General features: G+C 41.3%; 1 protein-coding gene across 11 annotated transcripts in view; it reads right to left on the bottom strand.

Annotated features, from left to right (window-relative positions):
- Positions 1-6,864: 6,864 nt before the first annotated feature.
- Positions 6,865-27,697, bottom strand: part of NF2 (NF2, moesin-ezrin-radixin like (MERLIN) tumor suppressor) — a 167,128-nt gene continuing 146,295 nt past the window's right edge. For 8 of the 11 annotated variants that reach the window (XM_068240346.1, XM_068240328.1, XM_068240311.1 and 5 more), the window contains one exon: positions 6,865-14,504. In XM_068240346.1, coding sequence (XP_068096447.1) covers positions 14,454-14,504 — 51 coding nt within the window. In that variant the 3' untranslated portion in view covers positions 6,865-14,453. Of the gene's footprint in view, positions 14,505-22,496; positions 22,560-27,697 lie in introns of those variants that run through there. The other 3 variants (XR_011022086.1, XM_068240376.1, XM_068240369.1) reach the window with 3 other exon arrangements.

Below are 27,697 nucleotides of genomic sequence, written 5' to 3'. Positions count from 1 at the left end.
TTTCTACTAACCCTTCCAATACACTGATACGAATAAATGCATTTTTATTACAATAAACATGTAATTACCTTTGTGTTGAAAAAAGAATTAGTTATAAAATATAAGTTGTTCTATAAAATAGCTTTTAATGAAATTCACTAATATGTAGAAAAACATGGTAGAAGGATAATATTATGGAGAGATATGTTCACATAGTCCCATTGACAAATACTGCCTTTAGACAGCAGAGGGCGGTATAACATGCAAAAGCGAAAATGTGGTAAACTGTAATCCAATTTTGAACTTTGAGTGGTGCACACGGTAGAAAGGATAATTATCCATGCTGGACCATGAGGGGAATCCCAGGTTCACTCACGCCAAGTCAGCAAGTATAACCGCAAAGAGTCAGTGAGCTAATATTGTTAGTTTGTTGCAAATAGCCGCTGACTTAGGCCACATACAGACATCAGACCATAGTCTTTGGAAAATGAAAGATCACAGACCAATCTTACCACCCTTCCTGTAGTATAAGAGCCATACTCTACACAGTCTTTTCTATGGAGCTGAACTCCACACCAGGAAAAAAATCTCTGCAGGCTGCTGCACACACAGATGCTGTACAGACACAAAAGATCAGTATCTGCAAAAGATCTGTTCCTGCCAAAAATCCATTCCTGCAAATTGCAATGATAGTCTATGAGATCTGCAGATCATCATACACACATGATTTAACTGACATTCATCTGCAGATCAGATCCACCAGGATGGATTTTCAGATCTGCAGATGAAGGTCAGTTAAATCATGTGTGTATGATGATCTGCAGATCTCATAGACTATCATTGCAATTTGCAGGAATGGATTTTTGGCAGGAACAGATCTTTTGCAGATACTGATCTTTTGTGTCTGTACAGCATCTGTGTGTGCAGCATCTTGCAAAGATTTTTTCCTGATGTGGAGTTCAGCTCCATAGAAAAGACTGTGTAGAGTATGGCTCTCATACTACATGAAGGGTGGTAAGATTGGTCTGTGATCTTTCATTTTCAAAAGACTATGGTCTGATGTGTGTATGGGGCCTTAGTCTCAGGCTTTGTCTTCAAGCTACATTGTACTTGCAATAAACCGTGTGGCCCTGTTCACAGTGATCAGTTCCATTGCAGAATAATTCTGCATGCCAACTCACTAACCATACAATTCTATAAGGCTGTTCACAGTATAGGGTAGTAACAGATCGCGCTACTGTAACTTACTGCATGCAAGCTTTGTATTAAAGTCTATGGCCAGTCTCTATTGCAGTTCACACTCATTGTTACGCATTATAACGCATGCGTCATGCAACATACCACTGTGAGGCTAGGTTTACAGTGGTATGTTGCGATCACACATTATAAAGTCTTATAACACTGCTTAACACACTGCGACGTTCAGTGCGGCGAAAGCGTTGTGGTGTAACATGTTGCGTTATAGTAACACACTGCTGCAGTACGTTACCTCTAAACGGCACATTAACAAATACAGGGGAGCATACTTTTCTTTGCCTGTATGCTTCATTGTACCCACTGTATGCAATGTCAACGTGGTGGTAATGTGCATTACGACTTTTTTTTGTCGCGTTGCAGTTTAATTTTGTGACAAAAGAGTCATTTGACATTGCATGCAGCATGTGACCCATACAGGTCATGAAATGTATGTTTTACTGCTATTGTAAGCTTGAATGTTGTACCACCTCCATGTAGTATGAGAGCTTACCTACACTACTAATCTGTTTATAGTGTTCAAAATGTGTTGGTCCTCATACTAGTCGGTTATACTACATAGAAGTGGTAAAATTGGCCAATCCAAATTGAATGTGTGTGTGCACACACCTTAGGCTGTTATGTTACCAGATAAAATGCAATGTAAAGGCAATGGCTCTGCTGTGCTCTGACAGTGTATGCAGCAGTGCGTTGTGCGCTGCAATGGAAGCATTGCCATTACATTGTAACTCATCTGGATAACAGCAGACATGCTGACACAGTGCGTTCACTGTAAACCTAGGCTAAATCCTGTAACTATTGCCACATTTGTAAGCATCAATGCAGCTGAGCCCCTTGCCAAGCATTTTGCACAGCGTCTGTGCTGCACTTTGAAGACACATTCTCATTGACTTGAATGAGAATCAAGGCAAAATCACTGCAATTTAAAAAAAATAAAATTGCAAGATTCTTCACATTGATTTTGAAGCGATTTTTCAAAATGGCAGTGATTTTGCCGCAATTTTAAATCAAGTCAATGAGAATGCAAACACAGTGCAGATGCTCCGCCAAACGCTTTGTGGTATGGCTACGCCCTTAAAGTGAACCTAAACTGACAAAAGAAAAAGTTTAACTTACCTGGGGCTTCTACTAGCCCCCCCTGCAGCCACCCTGTTCCTCCAGTCCCTTGCAGCGACCCTCTTCCGGCCAGCTAACTGGCAAGTCAACGAGCTACTACGCATGTACGGCTGCGTGCATCCTCGATCACGCCCCCTCCTGTGCATGGGAGCGTGATTGGGAGGCGCACAGACCAGTGCCATGCATGTAAATGAAACTAGGGAGCTGCGGGGAACCGGAGGATCGTTCAGTGACAGCGAGGGCACTGGGCAAGTAGAAGCCCCAGATAAGTGAAACTTTTTTTTTTTTTTTCTTCAGTTTACGTTCACTTCAAGCTGGAGTACACATTGTAAATTAAGTACATGTCTGAGTCCTTGTGAAATCAATTTTGTCTAGTCTTTAAAGGCTTTCAAATTACCAATATATCAAAATATATAAAATTAGCCCCCTGAGGGTGTGTAGGCATTACTTACACTGTATTTATGCCGGCATCCATCTTCTCCAGGGAGATAGGTATGCATTGTGGCAGCCAGGATGTGCTTGGATTCCTTTCAATTTTCCAAAAGTATGCTTGCTTGTGGCATCATGCATATTACAGGGCACATGGTAGGACACACACAGATCCAGAGGAGCATTTTATTGGCATATGTGACTACACAGAATCATGTACATTTTTGCAAACTAATATCTGACTTACTTTTACAGATGATGGTCGCATCCTAAACTGAATGTGGTTCAGTGGAGTGAATCTGTGGTGTGTACAATGGGTTAATTACTTTTACAAGCTTGATTTATTGCTTACAATTTTCGGTCCATCACTTGCACTCTGAACACAGATCTCTTTTATTGTGAATGCCCTTTTCTCCAGATGACTGTATCTGATAACATTTCTTGACAACAGGTCTGCACAAATGCCTTCTTTAACCAGTTCACCCCCAAGGGTTTTTATCCTAACGGACCAGAGCAATTTTCAGTTGTCAGCGCTCCTCCCTTTTATTCCCTAATAACTTTATTACTACTTATCACAAGAAAATGATCTATACCTCGTTTTTTTCGCCACCAATTAGGCTTTCTGTGGATAGTACATTTTGCTAAGAATTTTTTTATTCTAAATGCATTTTAATGAGAAAAACAGAAAAAAAAAGAAAAAAAATCATTATTTCTCAGTGTTCAGCCTTTATAGTTTTAAAATTAAACATTCTCCTGTGGATAAAACAAACACGTTTTATTTGCCCAGTGGTCCCGATAATTAAACCGTTTAGATTATGTCCCTACCACAATGTATGGCGACAGTATATTATTTTGAAATATAAGTGGTTATTTTTCTGTTTGTTCTGGCCATAATTACAAGCCCCTATGTAATAAATTAAAATTAATTTTCCCCCATAAAATATAGAATAAAAAAGCTGAGTCCCTAAGGCAACTATTTATTATTTTTTTTTAAGCTGATTTTTTTTTTTTACAAGTGTTTTTTTTGGGGGGGAGGGTTGGAAGTGTAATTTTATTAATGATGTGTATATACTTGAAAATGTATGTGATTTGTTGGTGTAATATACTTTTTGGCCACAAGATGGCGCTGGTGAACACTCATAGGACGTGTTCACTTTTTTTTTTTTTTTTTTACACACTTTATTAAACTGTTACATTTCCTGTTTATGTGAATGGACGTAGCCGCTGTTCGCGGTCACGTCCATTCACTCCAGGCACTGCGATTGGGTAGAGGACTGTTCAGTCCTCTTCCCCAATCGCCCAGCACGGGATCCCGACGGTAATGGCGGCGGTAGCGGCGGACACACGGCGGTAGCAGCGGCGGGAATGCGCGACGTATTAAAACGTCATGTTGCTGTTAATAGCGGTAAGCATGACGTTTTAATACGTTAGGATGGCGGTAAATGGTTAAAAAGATGAAAATTTATTACAACTAGTAATAATAATACCTCCCATTTGTATGATATTCATTCACAGACTGTTGCAATATTGCTTGTTTTCCTACATATCCACTCAGTTTCACATAGTATTTGTGAAATGATAAAATATCCCGAAGAGCTGACCTGTGACTGACCATGTTCTAGGCTTCTCAGTTATATATCTGCATTGTAACACGCCACATTATCCTAAAGCACTTTGTATAGTACATTACATAGCAGTGCTATGAAAATAATGTACTCATTTTAACATGCAGAGTGGGCATTTCACACCGCACATAGGCCTCAATTCACGAATGGCAGTTTAGTAAAATAATTCAGATCTGTAAAATTCCTCATTCGGTATTTCACACTTTTTCCAAATTAAGTAAGATTATCCCCATGTGGTAGAAGTTCAGTAATTAACCGAACAAACATGTTTCAATTCACTAAGCCCTGCTCGATAAGTCTAACTTGCCAGCTGTGGAGCAGGTCAGACAGGAAGCTGCGAGTCTGTGTGCATGAGTCGAGGTATTCTGTCCAGTGCATCCCTTTAGATGTGCTGCAGCCACCAGGGGGAGATTTTATGTATAAGAGCATGCAGATATTTACATCTAAAGGGATGCAGAAAAGCCTTTTAAAAAAAGTTTCCTTCTCTGCCGGACTGAAGGAAGGACACCTTTTCCAGAGTATCGGACCAAAATCAGGTGAGAAGCACCTATTGGCTGTCTGCTACATCTGTCAATGTTACAGCATGGAGAGTGTGAGTTACTGGCTAGTCAGAGCTGGAGGTAAATACCAAACACTTTTGCTTGATTTACCGAATACTTTAATCTTTGAGAATTGCAATTTCTTGAGGTATTTACCGCACAAGTCTGTAATTTGCCTCACTAGTCAGTAATTTTACTTTTCAGTGATAGGTTAAGTCAGTGATCTGCAAACTTGGCTCTCCAGCTGTTAAGGAACTACAAGTCCCACAATGCCTTGTGGGAGTCTCACAGCCACAGTCATGATTCATAAAGGCAAATACATTGTGGGACTTGTAGCTCCTTAACAGCTGGAGAGCCAAGTTTGCAAATCACTGGGTTAAGTGAATAGGCATTTTCCAAGGTGATCAGTAAAATAAGCTGAATGCTTTAAAGGGAACCAGAGAGGAATGTTGTTAAAAAATAGAACAGGCTTTTATACATACCTGGGGCTTCTTCCAGCCCCATAAGCCTGGATCGCTCCCACGCCGCCATCCTCCGCTTCCTGTATCGGCGGTACCGGGTCCCATCACTGCTGGCGGATGCGGCCAATTGTCCGCATCACAGGGGCTCCCTCCATACCCATACGCATGCGGCTGCGCAGTGGGCAGCCTCATGCGCACATATAAGGAGTGAGCCACGTGTGACGCGGACAATTGGCCGCATCTGCTGGCCGACTCGCGGCAATGACGGGACCCGGTACCGGCGGATCCAGGCAGCAGAGGACGGCGGCGTGGGAGCGATCCGTGCGTATGGGGCTGGAGGAAGCCCCAGGTTTGTATAAAAGCTCCCCCCCAACGTCTCTGGTTCCCTTTAATGCTTTGTGAATTGAGGGCAAAGTATGAACTTACCCTAAAAAGTACAAGCTCCGTGGCTCTTGGTTGCTACAGGCGGCCATATACTATATGATTTTTACCTCATCTGGCAAAAAAATTATATCTCACCAATCAAAAACCGATCCAGGAGTGGGAAGCTTTACCATCTTGCACCACTCTATTTCAGATATCAGCAAAAACCTGTACAAATCGTAATTAAAATGCTGCAAATACTAGATTTGTATTGATCAATACAATACAAATCTATGTGACCACCAGTGTTGCTGCTCTTGCATCTGCCCACAGGATAAAAACTACAGCCTGACTGAGCTTCATTTGATATTCCAATCGGAATGGAATACATTTTAATTAGATTTTGTGATTTTAATGAATCAAACATCTAATTGATTGAAAACAACTACTGACGTATGGCTCTCTTCAGGCCTCTTTTCCTTGAGCAGATGATGGCGGTGAATTCACTGCCAGGCAGCTGCTCTCATCTTCGGCCAGTCATGGTTCACTGTGCATGCACGCCCGCCCCTCTCACGCTTCCATCGCTAGTGGTGGAAGAGGGGTGATGGTAGGGTCTTAACCATCTCCCCTCTTCCACCACCGGGTGCTGCTGTAATGTTGACACAGTCTCCTGGATCCCGATCACAGCAGCTTTCAAACTAACCATTTCGTTTGAAGCTGCAAATGAGATAAGCACACTTGATCATATGAATTAAAAAAAATGTCAGTATTAGAGCCCTTTCACACTGTGTCCATTGCAATGGACAATATCATTACATGGCATTGCGATAATCGCAACACAAGTGCAGTGTGTAAGGTTCCCCATCTAGCTTGAAGGGAAATGCAAATATTTTTCCTTACCTTGGAAGCAAAAAGAAAAGCAATTTGTTTTGTTTTTTTATATATACAGCACTTTGTGCAGCTCATCAACTGATCCGCTACTTGGGTCATGTCTTCAAATCTCACATATCTTATCTCAAAGCCAGCCAAGTCTTATGTTAGCATTTTTTGCAGATACATCAGTCTGTGCAGATCAGTAAATGGAATCACGAAGAGCGGTTTTGTTCTTTTTTTTAATTAAAATCAACATGTCTTTGTTTTAACAAAACAATACTGAAAACACTCCCAACACAGTCAAATAACCTTAAGACCGGAAGGAAGCCATAACATATATATATATAAAATATACATATAAAAAAATACTGCAGTCTTGTTTTTTTAAAATCCATCAGCGCAAACTGAATTAGGTCAGTACAATTTTCATGGCAGCATTCTCTCTTCAAACAACTCCCTCCTTTCTCTCCTCAGTCCCCCACCTCGCTCGCAATGTCACAGATTTAGAAAACGGTGCTCATGCCAAGTTCGTAAAGCTGGTGATGAAGCAGAATAAACAGGACTTTGCAAATAAAGAGAATCAATACTAATATACAAGACACAGTAACAGGTAGTGAAGGTCAGTTACAGTATGATGCTGATTACTAGTTTACAGGCGTGGAGAAATACTGGCAGAGAAAATGCATTATTAGTTAAAAGTAAGATTAAAGTACAAGATTTGGGTACAGCAACACAGTATTCTGTATCAATAATTGAGTAAACTGCAGCTTAGTTAGGCATTTTATGTGCAGGTACAAGCCCAAATATCAGATGACATGCTATTGAAAGAACATCAACCAATGCTATGAATTATTAGGTGGAAGGTAAGGGGCCATGCGAGTGCCGTTACACAAGAAGGTCCCTGATCACCCAAGCAGGCTTTATTCTCAGCTTGTAAACCCTATTCCATTATTCAGATATCTGATTTGTACATGCAAGTCTAATCAGTGCTTCATCCTGCTCCTGCCTACAGAGAGGAACTAGAATGGATACATGGAGATGAATGATAGGACCTGATGTACACACAAGATATATACAAGTAAATACCAATCGTCCATAGCTGCGTATGATAAGGTTGTTGTTAAATAGTGTGGAGAGCCACAGGGATGCGATGGAAATGAGATAGTTGTGCTGTTTACATGTACATACTGCCATAAATGAGGGGTGTCCCTTACCAATGATCAGTTCAGGCAGGCAAAATCTAATGTACATAATCACTGCATGGTTTTGAATTTGGGTTATTGAAATTTGGAGCTCAGAATTTGCCGTCACCACATTTCAGCACCAAGATAAGTGGACAGGGTCAGGGGGAGGTGAAGTGCAACTTGAAGCGCAAATAAGCCAACTCTTCCTGACCCTGTCCAGATGTCTGGGTGCTGAAGTGTGTAGACAGGTAAATTTGGGTTTCAGAATTACAATAACCCCGATTCTAACACCAACACTAGTTAGAGGGCAATCTAGTGTTCTTGTAAGGTTTCTTCCTTTTAAGAAGCATCATGCAGCTTTCGAAAATCCTAAAGCACCCTTCAGCTCTAGTGTGTCAGTACTGAACAGACTTCAACATACCAGTAATCACTGGATGTGAACTTATTTTTTTAATCCTGTTGGTTCTGTTCTAAGCAAGGACTACCTATTTATCATTTGTTTGAGTCTGATGTCCCAATCCTGAGGTCTCCTCACTTTCTCCTCTTGATTCAGTATTTAGTATTGGTCATTATGAACAATCATTGTTGATTGTGAAAAGTTTTATAAATCTGCTCTGTACAGACACTGTCTTGTCTAACAACGAGCAATGGTCAATGAGATGGTAATTCTGACTTACATGCATATTTAATGCAACCTGCATTATTTGAACTATTTCATACAAATGCACTTACTTAGGATGATTCTGATTGGCCCAATCCAAAGCTGCATATCATTTGTATTCACTTTGCAAGTTAATGGGAATTAATTGTATGTCATTGACATCTCGACCAACGATGCTCGTGCCGTAAATATCGATTTAGAAAATAAAAGTGTGAAATGCCTGTAATGTACTTGTAGAGCAAGACTGCAGCTTATAAGACAAGACAGTCTGCATTATCTAAATTAGTGGGTTTGTGTTTGCTGAGCTCCGATGATTTTCTTTGTTTCCCATATGAGCCTTTTTTGCCCTATTTTCTGTATATGCAATACCGTGCTGTTTTCTGCTTTTTCCATGCATATAGTCATTCCACTTTACTACACTGTCATTTATCACTGTACATGCTGTGCAGTGTTTGATGGCGATGTAGGTACTTATGTTTGTGCACAAGTGCTGCTTTATCATGGATGTGTGCATGTTGTGCAGTCTTTGATGCTGTGTTTAGCCTCATACACACATTGATGAAACTCGGCTGAGGTGGCCGATAACAACTGCTTGTTCCAGGAATCTAGCATACAGTATCAAATGATGCTTTCCTCCCTTAGCCCAGAGCATGCGTAAGCTGCTGTAGGAAATTGAACTAAATTTCAAAGTGCATACTGCTACAAGTAAGAGCTCTTTCACACTAGAAAATGTGTGCATGAACACAATTCCATGCACCCGTTCCCAATGTGGGTTAGTTTCCATGAAGGAGTCCGCACACAGACTTATGTGGCTTTTCTGCTATCTGCCTTCATAAAGGGGACCCTTTGTGGCCCTGAAACGATCGTCAACCTATGCGGGTCAGACATTTATTGCACATGTATGTGATGGGACAATAAACTTCGCGTTGGTTGCTCCTTAAGTCTGTGTGCGGACTCCTTCATGGAAACTATACTATTAAGCAGCCGAGGAGCCTGGCACCAGCATACCCACAGATGCGAGTGCGGGTCTTTGTTGAATTAAATCATTCCCAATGTGGGGTTACGTGCAATAAAGCATTCCCGGGAACGTTACATCATAACACGCGGGAATGCTTTCTGGATTGTGAGCGGTAACATGAAAGTCAATGGACTGTCTTGTAACCATGCATGTCACACACTCTGCCCAGAGCGTCATATCTGACAGCACCAAACGTAGTATGAATAAGCGCTAAATTAAAGTAAAAGCATTTATACTTTAATACTCCCTGACTAGAGAAGTAAGGGTTCACGGCTTTTGTTTTTTACTTCTATGTCTGTGTTAAGTTATGTTTTCCAGCTAGTGTTTACAAAGCCAAGATTAAAAAAAAAAAAAAAGTCTAATGTTGTTCTTACCTGGAGATTTTGTTGCCTTTATGGCTTGAAAGTAGCACATCTGAGATACACATTGCTCTGATCACATATGGTCAAGTGGATAGAAAGACAACCCAAAAAAATAAAACCACACAGTTTACTAATCCTGGGCAGTGTGAATATCAAGAAAATACAACTGGACAAAATCAGATGATATTTCCTTTATATCCCTCAGGAGCACATCGGAGATGATACAAAGCGATCAACTACAGTTGGGTTCATAAAGCTTGTAAAACTATTCTTCCAACTGAGTTTGCATCAAACATGTGTAAACTGTAAAGTTTAACAACGGTGAGTGGTGAATTCCAATCTTTGGCTGTTGAAACTTTCCAGCAACATGAATAAACTCGCTGACCAATAGCAGTTCTGAAGGAAAGGTTTCCAGTTGCTTCGCAAACAGCAAACATCAAGATATCCCTGATAACCTCGGGTTAGCGGCTTCATAATCCCTCCCTGTTTCCACCTCTCCTGGGGGCAACAACCAACTCCAGAAAAATATGCGCTTCTTACTCCAGGTCAGTGCTTCTTCATGCTTACTCACTGATGCAAACCCTTCAGAAGCAGATCACAATGCATAGACATGCACTGAACATGCAGGATATATATTAAGTGCGTGCTAGTAATGGACATAAAATAAAATTGTGAGAGGATTACAGTACTGTTGAGCAAGAGAAAAAGTTCTATAAAAACGAAACATTTTATGAGTATTTGTTAAAAATTGCCCAATGGCCAAAAAAATCTTAAACACAGTAAAGGTTATACTGGTGATATAAAATCCTGTCTAAACAAGAACACAGTTTGTACACTCCAATATTAAAGGCAATTTAATTACTTAAAAACCCCATTACAATTCCTGCTTCCTCTTAAGCTCATTACACTGGCAAACCCGTGGAACAATTATCCATTCCACCATCAGGAAAAACTTCCATTGAATATTGATATAACATATCTGAGCTACACACACGCCATTTCTAACTTCACATTATTGAAACATTTTATTTTCAGAGCAGTGAGAGAAACTATATTGTGTTGATGTACTGGTACATGTAAAACTGCTTTCTGTAAATATAAACTTTGCTCCAAACCCACAGAGTGCTAAACATAACTAGGAAACAAGTTCTAGTATACGTCTCAGGTCATAAAACATTGAAAACTGAACAACCCTTATCCTTATTCAGAAGGAACCTTCTAGTACCAAACTCGCATTAACATATAAAAAGTGCGGCCAAATTATGCAGCACTGTGCAATAAATCTCTTCATTTCCAATTTGAATATCCTACCAAAACGCAAAAGTCCTCCCTACAAATATACCTGCTGTGCCACCCGATGCTGACTAAAGCATCCAGCCTGAATGTGTTCCTGCTACAACATAGAACAGAGCAAACAGGCAAATACAGGATACTGATGAAGCAATCATAGCTAAAGTTTTAACACACCTGCAGTCTGAACACCATCCATTGTGGCTTGTACTGTGTGCCAATCTTATGACCTTTTTATCAAAGGTGAAAAAAATAAAAACAATATCTAAGAACATAAATGGTGAACTCCAAACAATGAACGTCTTTTTTGTGCAATTTGCATCCTACACTGGCTTCCACCATCTTGAGTCTTCCAGCAGGAGCCCTGAGAGCTAGCCTGACCTCTGGTGTCAGCAGAAGGAAGAACACTGTCTACATTTGTTACACTCTGTAGATGTACTGATTTTTGGGTGTCTTTTTATTTCTGCTTGTCCATAGGTAGTCAGAGATATCTTCCTCAGCTGTGCTGCTTTCAGAACATAAAGGAAAAGTCTGTGTAAACTTATCTCAACATGTTTTTCCCTCACGGTGTCTATTGCTTTGCATGCTAGAAATCTCCATTGTACTTAATGTGGCTCTTTCTGGAAGCAAGCTAGAGATAGTAGGCTTGAAAGCATCTAAAGCCAACCTGCCTGCCAATTAACCCATAGATACAGCAGTGCAAGGTCTAAAGCCTCATCTACACGGGTAGATAAGGCGGCGATCCGACGGCTCGATGAGGCGGCGATCCAGCGGCTCGATTAGCCGCCGGATCGCCTCTTCCGCGTCCCCGCACGTGTCCGCCGCGTCCCCGCTCTTGCGCCGGATTCGATTCCCCGCTCGTTCCTGCCGGCGCCGCTTATCTTCCGCTCGATTCCCTGCCATTGCCCCCTCGCGGGGAGCGAGCAGAGAATCGGCGGTGCGGAGATCCGTCCTGTCGGATCTTATCAATCGAGCCGCTGATGCGGCTCGATTGATAAGGAGCATCGCCGCCGCATCTACGCGTGTAGATGCGGCTTAAAGGGGCTGTGGTACATCTACCCAACTTTGGGTGATGGTGGGTTTAGTGAATTGAGTTAATGAAGTTCTGGAATATGTCTCCATAGACACGTGACGCCCTCCTGATACTCAGTTAAAAGAATCTGTGCTGGTGCATGATATTAAGCCATAAAAGATCTCTCATTCTGACAATGAATAATGGCTGGTAAACAGGTTTTAGCCACCCAAAGCTTCGCAGGTCTATGGGCATCATCTTGAGAGAGCGTTTTTTCATGGTGAAGGTTCCACTTCCACATAAAATCAAATAAAAGTGGTTCAGGCAAGATCACATAAACAAACCATTTAGCACTGCCAAGTCATGAACAAATTGTACATCATATTACATGAAAATATCTTAATGTATTTATGATTGTCTACAAATTAAATAAGTGAAAATAAGCACATTAATAAATGGACTAAATTGTAAAAGTGGTCCAGTTAATTATCCTGTGACCTGGTTAAAATAAAAAACAGTCTAAAGTTGGACTTATTCTCAGTCTCTCCAGAAGAGCACAGATGAGTGTCTTGATTGCAGCTCATTTCCTTTTAAACTGCCTATTGTAGTGTGAAATCCAAAGCTTGCTTAGGAAAGAGGCATTCACCATGTCGTTCTCTGGGTGATACTTTCTGAACCATGAAGTGAATAAGTCCTTTGGTATAGTCAGTCTTTTCACATGACCTGATCAGAAAATAGCAGAAAAAATACTAAGATGCACTCACCACCCAATTATCACTCTAGGATTGTGGTGGCCATCTGCCAGTTCACAGAAATGTGAGTCACAACATACCAAACAGAAGTAAAAGGTTTCTGCGCACTTCTGGGATTTAAGCAAACTTTACTGACCAATCATGTCCAAATCAGAATACAACTCCTTAATCTAATAGCTGTTTATTGTACCACAGCATGCATCCTCAATAGAGAAAGTCAATGAGATGCTAACAAATGCTGATATAATGCCAATTATATTCAGCTTGTAATTGGGTCAATTAACACTGGTAGGAAGTACAAGCCTGAGTGCTTCAAAAGACAGGCGGGCTCTGTATTGCGCATGCCTGAGCGTGCGCTAGCACAGGCGCAGTACAAAGCTGCCCGGCTTCGGGAGAACTCGGTTTCCCGAAGATTTCTGAAACCACCTGTGGTGGCAGAGAGCAGTATTCGACTAATTGGTCAAATACTGCTACCCGGGTAGCCAACGCTGGATTGTCTGTGAGGAGTGGTAAGGCTCTATAGGACCCAGAGCCTTCTCTCTCTGTAAGTATCTGTTTGATTTTTTTTTGTGTGTTTGTTTGTTTCCCATGTACTTCAACATCTTATTGACCCTCTCTGACCCTCAAGCAAGCAGAACCTTCATGGCATACTTTACTCCACTGAGAATGACTGCATTTGGCACAAACTGGCTGTAGAACTATTGAATATCATTCTGGTTTGGGGCTGAATTCCACCTGTCAATGTTTCTTAAAATTAAAGAAGAGTGCAAACCTGTTCACCTCTGTTCATTATGCCTATGAACATTTCACTTTTCATAATGCAGATACAATGTCTTCAGAAAGCAAAAACTGTAAACAAAGAACTCATTACAAAACACGTACCAGCAAAAAACAGGTAAGAGCAAGCACCAAGCTTGCAAATTAGGCTTATTACAACTGCTGGTGATAATATCTACAATAAAGCAGCCATCACAGTCCAACCAGTTCCAGCACCTACATAGTGATGACAAGAATAACCTCACTAGCAGGTGTAGTGTGGTGGTGGTCCAGTATTGTAGATTTACCGCATTAGTGACAATGTAGTTAAGAAGAAGTCACTAGAGTGTACCCATAAGCTATACCATGTTACTGCTGCTGTTGTAATGCAAAGCCACTTTATCTACATATTCACTAAATGGTTGTTGCATGAAGGGAATATCTGCATTGGCACTTCCAAAGAGGATCTTTCTATCAATGCATGGAACGTCTGTCTATACATTTCCAGGTGTCATGATGAGTTTTTTAGTTGTCGCCATCCCATCATAGTGACCATATATTATAAGTAATAACACTGTACCTCTAGATCACACTGTATCGCTGACTGATAACCATTCATACATGCCAGCAGATCGCAGCGCTGTCTTGAATAAAGCTAATAAAAAATGCAGTTCAGCCATATCTATAGCTGACCCATGTCCCAGCTGTGCTGATATGCCTGCGATGCTTCGCGACCCTCGCTGATGTCCATGGACAGTGTGATGCCTACAAGTGACAGGTTACAACTCTTCAAAGAAGGCCACTCGGCACTGAGTGCTCTGCAACGTGAGCTGTAAAGAAAGAGAAAGATATCAGGAATACAAGGAATATGGCTGCAATATTTCAGAATTTCAACAGCAAGTGCAGAACTGAAAACCTTTTCAGACATACAAAGACACAGGCAGTGCACTCACAGACAGCATGTACATGGACATTGCAACTCAGCTTCAAAACAACAATACACTACAGTCCTAATAAAGGGGGATTATGGACTAAAAGTGAGGTTATAGTAGTGCTTCTGGTAACTATACGTAATGAAATCCCACTCCAGCAGACCAACATGCTACAACTGTATACTGGACAATCACACCTTCATCTATTCCCCTCAACCTTTCATGCCGTGGAAAAGAACATGGAAAATTCATCAGGTTATAGTCAATGTAACTATTCATGTAGAGCCCTGATAATGTGCAATGATGCTGTAATCAAAGGAGCCTATTTTCTAAGAAGAGGTTATCGGATAACTTTTCAAAATCTGTTCACAACATTTTCACGATGCCAGATTTTAGGGAGATGCAAGGATTATGCACATTTATGTGGCTTGAAGATATACCAATCAAAAACGGCCCAGGTGGAATTTGACTGGTTTCAAGCTGCAGAAATCCTGCAACTACGGTAAGCATCTCAACAACCATCCTTACCAGATTCATACAAGGGTGATCAGATTTTGCTCTGGAGTGATCAATTCTGCAATCATCAAATCAGGTTTAACCTAAAATGTTGTGCCAAAGCACCATTCACTTGAAAGCCATGATGGATTCATTGCCAGCTATAACATTTACTTCACTACAGACAAATAAGCTGTAAATAGCCCATTGATGTTCATTTCAGCCATTACTTTTTATATGGTGATCTGTAGCAAATTGGTGGGAAGGGTTTTGAAACAAGAATCACGATTCTCTGTGGCATTCACTGCAAAAAGTTACAGAAACTATCTAGCAGTCAAAATTGTGATCGGGAAAATACTACTTCATAACTAAGTCAGTAGTGGAAAAAATGGCAATAAGGTGGCAAAGAGCAATTTGACCAAAAAAAAATAAATAACGCCACTTTTTCTGGTGAGCAGGCAGTTAGCTCCTTAGAAATGGACCCCAAGAGGTATCCAGCAAACATCTTCCTTCACAGCAGGAATACACTGAAAAAACGAATGGCATTAAAAGGCACAAAGTTACAGTCTGGCAAGAGGGAATCATGACAGGAATGCCACATTTCACCTGCTGCTTGGACTATAATCCTAATGATAAGATGACAGCTGTTGCAAGGACTCCAGATGCTGTACTTTATTTTGTTTGTGAGTGTTCAGTTGCAAGTAAAGGTTTGTTTTGTGAATTTCAGACTGGAGAAGCAAAATCCACATCTGTTACCAGTGGTACCCCAGCTACAAACAGAACAGTACGCCTACACTAGTCATATCCCCATACTCATGCAAGCCTTTACTAGCCTTATCCCAGGAGACCTTCAACATGCTCTTCCCAGAGCTCTACTAAACACATCTTGGAGTTAGTGTTAACTATTCAAACAGCCTTACAGATATTGTCATTCATTCCATTTACATAATTTAATTGCTGTGTGCGGTCTTCACTCTGACAATACCACTGCATATCAGCTGTCTGCAGGGGTCAGTTGTTAAGAAATTAGATAGTTTTTGCTCATGTCTCAAGTTTGATTTTGGTCACCTGGAACAACCTAATGGAGAGAAGAGATCATGCAAGAGTGAGCTGCAGCAAGAAACCTGAATAGTGGTTAGGCATGTTTTTTCAGCATGTCCAAATGACATGGCCGCTGTGGCCACTAGAGGATATGTAAACACGATGGACACTCAGCCAAAACGATTAGAAACCACTGATTCAGATGACACCTGTACTCTATAAAGAAAAAGATAGATTGGACTTAGCTAAGTGTGCATATCTATACGGCACTCCATGATTCAACCAAATTCAGATTATACCCTGAATGCCATAATGATTGTAATATGTGTATCACCTTTCATCTGAAACAACCATAATCATCATCAAAGAGAATCAAATCAGTTTTTGCATGGAGTGTACACACACAAAACTTCTACTTTGCCCAATTGATTTCTGGAGAGCATGTTAGCAGGGAATAAACAAGTTACTGCTTAACTGTCGGGTTGGTATTTGTTAGAATCATTACAAAAACCAACTGAAAACGTGTTTGCTCACAAGGCTATGCATCTGATTGATTCAGCTGAATGAAGCATTATGCTAGGGAGCCTGCAACTGCTGTTCTTTGACGTCACTAAGAAAGAAAATAAAATACACAATAAAGAGCTCCTTTAAGGTAATTCTACTTTTAGTGATAGACTTATTCACAAAGTATGAAGGACACATGCAACCACTTATCTGTACATCTGTACTCACAATATGGCACTATGGAGACATGAAGTAATAAATCTCAAGTTAAAAAATACAGGGAGGCAAGACAGAGGACCGGCCAATTGGTGATCTGGAGGGCTAGTCAAGGGTTTTTAAAAATGGAGCCCACCTATGTATCTACTTCAGGCTAGAAACACCTCTGTGCAGTGATGGCCCTGCAATGTTGCCCGAGGGACCAGGTGGGAAACACACCTTGTACTTGTGTACATGGCATTAGGAAAATTACACCCAGTTTTGGATGCAGTGAAAAATGCTACCATTAAGCATATTCTTCAGCTTCTGCTGCGGATTCTGATTTTCTCTGGTGGATTTCAGAAAGCCCTCTTTACCACTGGGTTTCACCACGCAACAATTTCTCATATCAGAGGCTCCAACGGAAAGGCAGATTTTGAGTCTAGTATGGGGACATGTAGAGAGTGTCAATAAAATACTTATAACTTGGAGTTGCTCCACACCTTATGAAATGTATGCAAATATATGCAGCTTGCAATTAAACCAGCTAGATGCAGTAGTAATTCTCACCTAAGGTGGTAAGCGAACACCTCCAAAACTCAGAAAAGGCCCAACAACTGTAGCTGTTACTGCACCATTTGAAAAACTTTAATATAAACCGCGCCCTTTTGATTCACTTCTACTCCGCCACTATTGAGTCAACACTATGTTCCTCTATCATTGTATGGAACACTGGCACCTCGGTGAGTGACAAGCACAAACTACAGAGAATCATTAAAGTGGCAGAAAATATTATCGGGACCCCTCTACCATCACCGCCTTTACTCCACCAGACTGCGATCCAGACAATCTAGGATAGCAAATGACCCCTCCTACCCAGGAAACCGCTACCTCAATCTTCTTCCATTGGGTCGTCACTTCATGTCCATTTCCACCAGGACTTCCAGGCACTCCTCTAGCCCCCAAGCTGTCCTGGCCCTCAACTCATCCCTCCTTAACCCACCCCTCAAATAGCAACCCCAACGTGTAATGTGTGTCCATCCCAATGTGTAATGTATGCCCAAGTCACCATGTACCCTTGCATGTTCCCCCCCCCCCCCCCCCTCTGTACACAGCCTGTACACAAATTTTGTGTAAACTCTATGCGGCTTGGAATTAAGCCAATCACGCGTGCTTCCTGTATATTTGGATTGGTGTAATTTCAAGCTGCATACAATCTGCATTACAATTGTTTGCAAGACAGAAAAAATAGCATCTACTGTACACTGCACATTTGTACTTCCATTAGGGGACACTATAGGAAAAAAAATTCTACTCATTGGTACTTAGTAAATGTCCAGAAAAACTGCTCAAAAGTAAGCAGCTGTAAAAAGTAAAAAAAAAAACCGTGGCAAAGAATGGAATTGTTTCAGTGCATTAAAGCGGAATATAACCCAGCATTTCAACTTTGCTCTAAAACATTATTTACTGCATATTATATGCAACCAACATTTTTTTTTTTACTAGACCAGCATTGGAAGGGTTACACACAGAGCTTGAAAGTTCAGTGGAGAGAAATGCAGACGCATCCGAAGTTTAGATAGATACATTTAAGTAAACACAATGTAACAAGTGTGGAATGTGACACACACTGACTGTGCAGGAGCTCCCTGATACAGAGAGAGAGTGAGTCACATTCCTCACTTGTTACATTGTGTTTACTTAAATGTATCCATCTAAACTACGGCTGCGGCAGCATTTCTCTCCACGGAACTTGAAAGCTCTGTGTGTAACCCTTACAATGCTGGTCTAGTAAAAAAAAATGCTGGTTGCATATAATATGCTGTAAATAATGTTTTAGAGCAAAGTTGAAATGCAGGGTTATATTCCGCTTTAAGTAAGCGACTGCGCCATGTTATCAGTGGGGATTATCTATAACCTCCTTTACAGCATAAGAGATATTTAATAGTGTACAACTACTGCAATAATCAGATTCCAAACATTTATACTGCTATCTACCAGAGCTTTTACATTAAACTGAAGGACTTCAAGCATGGTTACTGCTGCAGGACTATTTCATGTACGACTATTTTCTTTTATTACATTGACTTCTGCTTTAATCTTCCCTCCCACTCTTATAAAGCTTATAAGTGTGCATTTTAATAGAGATAATAAGCTCTCAATCATACAAAGACAGGTTAATTTAGATGAAGTGATTTGTGGGTCATTTTATGCGGCTCGTGCAGAGCTTGAGGTCAGTGAATGTCATATTTACATTCTAAATTACACTATACAGTCAATTTACTATAGGTCAGTGGAACAAACATGTTCATGTGTCAACGCCATATCAGTGCTGAGAAGGATATAGATCCATGCTGAGGTGCACCTGGCATTAAATCAAATCTACCAAGTGTAAAACAAAGGTTCACCAGTATACAAATAGCCTCAACAGACTTCCCAGACAACCAACAAACAATAAAGGTTTGCGCACATTTATGAACATGTTTTTTCCTACAAATAACTGCCATGATCATTATGTGTTTCACCACAGAGATCCCAATTTCTAGTGCAGTTTATCTGCAATGCACCACTGGAACATGGAACTTATCAACCATCAGCATTTAAACAGCACCAGATTTTTTTTTTTCTTCAATAGCCGCATTTTAACTCAAAATATTATTGTAACAATTACAGTAACATGCTTCCTACTGATGAATACAGGGTCATTTTTGACTACACATTGAAGTTAAGTGTGCAGTTAATTAACAGGTAATATACTGCTCATATTTGGCTTATTTGCTCAGGTGTCTTAATATTTAAGACACTGAATAGTCATTACTGAACAGTTAAATGGAAACTCTGAAATTATTATTATTATTTTTTTTTGAGGATTTAATCCAGGGGTCTCAAACTCGCGGCCCGCGGGCCATTTGCGGCCCGCGATACAATATTTTGTGGCCCCAAGGCCCCAGAGCTTGTAGGGGCCCCCAGTGGCTACAAGAGGAAAAAAAAAATTTTCAAATCGGCCTTATAGTTTTTGAGAAAATCGATTTTAAAGTTGCAAAGGAAAAAAATACACATTTAAAAACCCGCCGACTTTAATGGTTAATAGCAAACCCACCTTAAATGCTAGAAACCCTAAATTTGCAGGATATGTTAAGGAGATCATTAGGAATAAGAGGAAAAAACAATTTTTCAAAAAGACCTTATAGTTTTTGAGAAAATCGATTTTAAAGTTTCGAAGGAAAATAGTATACTTTTAAATGCGGTAAATGTCACTTTTAGTAGCAAGCCTAACGGTAGTGTAATTTTACATGTATCAAAAGAAAGAGCAATACATTTCCTGACAGAGTTTCCAGGGGGTCCATACGCAGCCGCAGCGCTTTGGCCAGGTATCGCTATACAGCCGTAATATGGCTGTATGAAGATTCCTGGCATTTTTTCCTATTTTCCCAATTTTTTTTTTTATGTTTAGAGTGGGCGGGCAGAGGCGGCGATCCGCCGCGATTGACGTCAGGAGGGGCAGAGCTGAAGCTGAAAGCTCTGCCCCTTCCAGGAAATGCCGGCGGATTGCCCCCGGGGCAATTTGGGGGCTCTGCAGCCCTCGTTTTGCGGCGGGGACACGTGAACTCCCTTATGCGGCCCAGCCTCATCCTGACTTTGCCTCCTGCGGCCCCCGGGTAAATTGAGTTTGAGACCCCTGATTTAATCCCTTCAGCCCATAGGCCATTTTACCATTATCGCCAAGAGCCATTTTCACCGGTCAGCGCTCCTCCCATGAATTTGGCCATAACTTTATCTTTGCTGGTCACACCTGAATGATCTATAACTTGTTTTTTTTCCACACAAATTAGGCTTTTTGGGGGTGATACTAGTTTTCAATAATTATTTTCTATGCATTGTATAGGGTAAAACAAGAAAAAAAAATACACTATTTCTCGAACTCCATCCTTTATTGTTTTAAAATAATCAATGCTACTATAAATAAAACCCACATGGATTATTTGCCCATTTGTCCCGACTATCACAACATTTAAATTATGTTTCTAGTATAATGTATGGCCACAATATACAATTTGGAAATAAAGGTGTTTGTGATTTTTTTTTGTATCCTGTCAATATTCACAAGCCCTTCTTTTGTAAAATAACTAATATACCTTCATGGCATACATATTTAAGAAAAAAGTCCCTAACCACTTGAGGACCGCAGTGTTAAACCCCCCTAAAGACCAGGCAATTTTTCCTTAAGGCCCAGCTGCAGGGCCACTCGACACAGCACACAAGTGATTTCCCCCCACCAACAGAGCTCTCTGTTGGTGGTGTCTGATCGTCCCCCTCCAATGTTTGTTTATTTGTGCGTTAAAATATGTGTTTTTTTTTAAACTACTGTAACCCCCCTCCCTCCGCCAGCCAATCCCCGTGATCAGCTGTCATAGGCTTCAGCCTATGACAGCCGATAACCTCTGTGCCTCAGGAAGGGACAGCCGTGTCACACGGCTATCCCCAGTGGAGTGCTGCTGTAGATCGCAGCGCTGTACATGTAAATAGACGGCGATTACGCCATCTAACAGTCTCCTAAACGGCAACCGCCGCTCAGAGACTGAAGGCAGAGCTCAGCTCCGCCCACCGAGCAGGAGATGCGCGCGGTCTCCTGCAAAACCCATCGGCGTGACGCGGTCGGCTAGGAGTTAAAGTAACTGCAATTTTTTTATACTTTTTCTTTTTACAAGAGTCTCTACTTGACAAATGGGCTCTATTATCCACCTTGCCAGCCATTTTTTTTTGTTCTCTGAATGTGTATCTGACTATCCTCACAAAACTAATTCTTCTTGAGCTGTACATGGACCATAAAGAAAATGAACCTCTCCTATAGCATAAAGAGCTTGCCCTTATTTTTCTTTGGAAATTATTCAGTCATCTCCTCTTTTGTTTTGTGTGTTATTGTGTTGCAATTCCACATAGTTAACCATATCAGAGGTAAAACAAAAAACATGAACCTTTTGCAACAATGTGTTAGAATATAATTCAGCTCGGGAAGGTTGGTCACAGCATTGTCTTAGTAATATTTCATATAGAGTCCCCCTTGCCGGGTGTATTCATTCTCAGTGTAGGCCATCTCAGGACAGGGCAAAGCTGAAACACAGCTCACTCTGCTCCTGCACAAACTACCTGCCTGTGCTGATCACTATTCCCCCTCCGAGTTGTAGCAACTCGGGTTACACGCAATTCGGGCACCAGCTATCACCGGCGGCCATATTACACCCCCCCCCCCTTTTTTTTTTTTACTAATTTTGCGACATCCAGCTACGGACACTGAAATCAGACGCACAGCCATAGCGACAAAAATCAGCGGGTTCGGTACCCCCTGCCAGCTCCTCCCACAAACACAATATACTAAGGTGGGGGAGGGGCATCTTGGTATAGCCAAGATCATATGTGGAATTGGGTTTGATACATTTACAATTAGCTTTATATTGCCAAAGCCATGTGAAATATTGCCAAGGCTGCAGATAACACGGGAACTAAAAAAACCATTTTTATTCTTTTAGAGTGGTGAGGGAAGAGAAAACACAGACAAATCCGGGAGCCCAATCTGGTGCAATATTGTTAGTGGATCGGGGTAAATTCCAAAGCAATAAAGATTATACTCACAAAGATGGGTTGCAGCAGAGGCAACCACTCGTAGTAGCAGGTGGGGAGAAACCGTCCCCACTCAGCCTTTGGGTTCCTAGATGGTCGCTGATCCAAAAAAAGATTTGTCAGTCGAGAACCCTCAACTCAATGTACCCTTAGAACATAAGGGGTAACAGCTATATTTAGAACAGGTAGGAGGTGCCCGGTCTAGGTTTGTAGTGACAGCTATATTGCTAGAAAGAGTCTATATTGCACCAATAAAATTGATTTCTTAACCTTGAACCACTACTTGTGTCCATACCGTGTCAAACATCCACAAGGTAGGACGGCTTTAACTTGCTATTATAGAACTTTATCACATAGAAATTTAGATAGACTCTTTCTAGCAATATAGCTGTCACTACAAACCTAGACCGGGCGCCTTCTCCCTGTTCTATATATATTTTTATTCTTTTAATCCCGGGCAAGTAAGACATACTTTTTAGCGAAAATGAGCTTGTACTGCTGCCATAGACCATATAAATTAATGTATAGAAACAATACACTGCTTTCACCAATGTTGCTTGATTAAACGTAAGCCTATGTCCAGGTAAAAACCAGCCACCGGTCTGGTTTACCTTAGTCCACCGGTCTGTATGAAAGCACAACAAATCTTAGTACATGAGCCTTGCTACTGCTAGTTCTCTTTGGCTAGGTTGACAGACAAGCTCTGTCCCCCTTCCAAACAGCTTAATGTGAGGGGGATTGGGGGGCAGTCATAGCAACATCCATAGGCATGAATGGGAGTGATGAGTGGTACCTCAGCAATGCACTACTGATAGAGGAGAAGAGGGGGTACCAAACAGCAGCAAAGCTCAAATTCCATGACTACACTATTCTACATTCAGATTACAGTATTTAGGCATTAAAATGTTTAACATTCTGCATGGGAGGCTGAGGAACACAGGGGAGAACCACATTTTAATCCTGGAGAGGTGATTTAAAGAAACAAAGAAACTAGATCGGTTATTAAAAAGTGATTTAGTGCTCCCTGTTCAGCTTTACCTGCTCTCCCCACAAGAAGCACAGCATCTTATGAATTCTGGTAAAGTCTCTCGATCCATATGGATGGTTGACTAGGAATGATTGATGCAGCTTGGGCAAGCTATGGACTCTATAAGGAGGGGTTATGCACAGAAACTGACAGCTGGCAGACCTGCATGCACTGTCCATTTACCACTGCCTTGCTTGACCTCAATTAATCTTCACAGATGCCAGATAAAACAAACTGACAATGTGCTCCATGACCTTCATTAAATGCCTACTAGGAAACAGCTCTGTATTTAAAGAATTCTAGATTTCTCATTGTACATGTGGTACATACAGCAAGTGAACGTTGTATCTCCTCTCCATGTGCTTTATAGGAGAAAACAACTGAAGGTTTCATTATTTCCTGCTAATAAACCAGGAAATGTTAATTACTTTAAATGTTCCTCTTGTCTTTCCAATTATCAGCTTAATCCAAAAGAGAAGTAGACAGAGGAAAGGCCATGATGCCCTTTGTTGGAGCATTTGTAAACACTTTAAGACCTAGATATTCAGGATAATTCTGGCCTAGAACAAATAAATAAAAAGGCACTGTGACTCATCTGTCAAAGCTTTCAGCATTTATGTTGTCCATAGCCAATTGCCCTGTTCCGAAAACCCCCGCAAAATGTCACACTGGAAAAGAAGAACCATTTTCATTTCAGAAACTTTGATAATACCCAGTAACCCTCCCAGCACCAAAAGACGCATATTTTCGGTTTATGGGTGACATGGTTGCAGGGTTACCTTGCAGCTGAAATTAATAGGATTGAATTTTGGCTTTACTACGATTGGGACATTAGAATATGACCACGGTGTGAATTAGATTGTGAGTTCTACTGTCACATACTGTTTGATGTAATATGATGTAATATGAAGTTTGATGTAACCACCCCCCCCCCCCAAAAAAAAACCCCCATAATTTGGCAAAATGCCACCCTAAATAACATATAGACAGAGTACCACCTCCCAGAAGCAAGTGTAACTCATAAATAATTCGGGGGGAAGGGTTTGGGTGATACAAGCAAGACTCTTCCATCCCTCAACCCAGCAGCACGGATTCTTCCACATGCGCACAGCAGGCCAGAACTACATGAAGGCCATGGGTGATGCTGCACAGCATAAATCCATCCCCCAGACTCCATCATTCCAACTGTGGAGCTGCTTGTGCTGACAAAGTCATGGCCTACTAGCCGCATACAGTTTTATTCTAAAAGGGGTTTTGAGAGCTAGTAAAGAAAGGCACAGCAGGACAGATCGCACCTGTGGCAGCAGAAAGTATTAAGATGTGGGCAGGCAGGACTAGTTGCAGAGTAGAAGTTTTACACTACAAGGAGAAGTACAAAGCTACTACATTGATATGTCTGAAATCCAGGAGGGTGCATCATCAGATATTCCCTGATCAGCACTCCAATAGGGAAAAAATCCATTGACAACAGCATCACTTTGTTCTAAATCAGTACAGTGGTTTGCAAAAGTATTCGGCCTCCTTGAAGTTTTCCACATTTTGTCATATTACTGCCACAAACATGAATCAATTTTATTGGAATTCCACGTGAAAGACCAACACAAAGTGGTGTACAGGTGAGAAGTGGAACGAAAATCATACGAGATTCCAAACATTTTTACAAATAACTGCAAAGTGGGGTGTGCGTAATTATTCGGCCCCCTGAGTCAATACTTTGTAGAACCACCTTTTGCTGCAATTACAGCTGCCAGTCTTTTAGGGTATGTCTCTACCAGCTTTCCACATCTAGAGACTGAAATCCTTGCCCATTCTTCTTTGCAAAACAGCTCCAGCTCAGTCAGATTAGATGGACAGTGTTTGTGAACAGCAGTTTTCAGATCTTGCCACAGATTTTCAATTGGATTTAGATCTGACTGGGCCAGTCTAACACATGGATATGTTTTGTTTTAAACCATTCCATTGTTGCCCTGGCTTTATGTTTAGGGTTGTTGTCCTGCTGGAAGGTGAACCTCCGCCCCAGTCTCAAGTCTTTTGCAGACTCCAATAGGTTTTCTTCGAAGATTGCCTTGTATTTGGCTCCATCCATCTTCCCATCAACTCTGACCAGCTTCCCTGTCCCTGCTGAAGAGAAGCACCCTCAGAGCATGATGCTGCCACCACCATATTTGCCAGTGGGGATGGTGTGTTCAGAGTGACGTGCAGTGTTAGTTTTCCGCCACACATAGCGTTTTGCATTTTGGTCTCATCTGACCAGAGCGCCTTCTTCCACGTTTGTGGTGTCCCCCACACGACTTGTGGCAAACTGCAAACGGGACTTCTTATGCTTCTCTGTTAACAATGGCTTTCTTTTTGCCACTCTTCCATAAAGGCCAACTTTGTACAGTGCATGACTAATAGTTGTCCTATGGACAGATTCCCCCACCTGAGCTGTAGATCTCTGCAGCTCGTCCAGAGTCACCATGGGCCTCTTGAATGCATTTCTGATCAGCGCTCTCCTTGTTCGGCCTGTGAGTTTAGGTGGATGGCCTTGTCTTGGTAGGTTTACAGTTGTGCCATACTCTTTCCATTTCTGAATGATCACTTGCACAGTGCTCCATGGGATGTTCAAGGCTTTAGAAATCTTTTTGTAGCCTAAGCCTGCTTTAAATTTCTCAACTTTATCGCTGACCTGTCTTGTTTGTTCTTTGGACTTCATGGTGTTGTTGCTCCCAATATTCTCTTAGACAACCTCTGAGGCCGTCACAGAGCAGCTGTATTTGTACTGGCATTAGATTACACACAGGTGCACTCTATTTAGTCATTAGCACTCATCAGGCAATGCCTACGGACAACTGACTGAACTCAGACCAAAGGGGGCTGAATAATTACGCACACCCCACTTTGCAGTTATTTATTTGTAAAAAATGTTTGGAATCATGTATGATTTTCAATTCACTTCTCACGTGTACACCATTTTGTATTGGTCTTTCACGTGGAATTCCAATAAAATTGATTCATGTTTGTGGCAGTAATGTGACAAAATGTGTAGAACTTCAAGGGGGCCAAATACTTTTGCAAACCACTGTGTATAGCTATCTTAGGAATCAAAGAAACTTAAACTAGGGTCTGACCAAAAGCCCATAGTAAGGTTGTCAAGCAAAGCACACATGGCTAGATAATGTACTGGTTAATAATAATTCCTATATTTGTATAGCGCTTTTCTCTTGTTGGACTCAAGGCGTTTGCGAGGCAGCCAACAGAGCACACTCAGTAGAAGTGTTAGGGAGTCTTGCCTAAGAACTCCTTACTGAATAGGTGTTGGCTAACTGAATAGGAGGAGCCGAGATTTGAACCCAGGTCTCCTATTTCAGAGGCAGAGCCCTTAAAGAGAACTAGAGACAAAGCACCCTCATGTATTTTACCTTATAAATCAGTGGGAACATGACAGTAAACACCTAATCTGCTCTTTGTTCTCTGTTTAATCTGACTGTTATCACCTCTGATAAGAAACCCCAACTGAGCATTCAGTCTGGCTTTGCTACTGAATGATTATAGCTGAGTCTGTCTTCTTTGGTGTCTTTTCAAGCCCAAGCCTGCCCCTTTGTGGCTCTGCTATAATGACTCAGCTATAATCATTCCTGGCAAAGCCAGACTGAATGTTCAATCGGGAATTCTTATCACAGCTGATAACAGACACTTTTAGCAGAAAAAATGAAACGGAGAGCAGGGTAGGTGTTTTCTTTAATGTTCCCACTGATATATATGGTAAAATACATGAGGGTGCTTCGTCTCTGGTTCCCTTTAAAGAGATTCTGAAGTCTCTTTTTTAACCTTTTGTTTAACAATACTCTTCAGCTTTAATGCCAGAGTTAAATCGCTGATTGCTGCCTCCCCCCGCCCCTCTCAATCTTCTTTCCCTGAGAGGGGCGGGGAGGAGGTGGAGATCCACGGAGATTGATTGCGGAGAGGCAGAGCTACAGCTCAAAGCTCTGCCTCTCCAGGAAGAAAAGCCCTGCGAGCCAGAGCAGCTTGATCTGCGACCTGCAAAGTCGTCGAACTTTGCAGGTAGTTTTCTAGGTATTAAATCACTCCTCTGCCGGGTGGATGCGGCAATTTAACTCTGGCATTAAAGCTGAAGAGGATTCTTAAACAAAATAAGGTAAAAAAAAAAAAAAGAGACTTCGGAGTCTCTTTAACCAGTACAATATCCAGTTTAGCCATTACACTATCC

The sequence above is a fragment of the Hyperolius riggenbachi genome, chromosome 1 (assembly GCF_040937935.1).
Source record: "Hyperolius riggenbachi isolate aHypRig1 chromosome 1, aHypRig1.pri, whole genome shotgun sequence".
Classification (NCBI taxonomy): Eukaryota; Metazoa; Chordata; class Amphibia; order Anura; family Hyperoliidae; genus Hyperolius; species Hyperolius riggenbachi.
The sequence above is the reverse complement of the archived record's forward strand: the minus strand, read 5'-3'. Positions and strand labels throughout refer to the sequence as shown.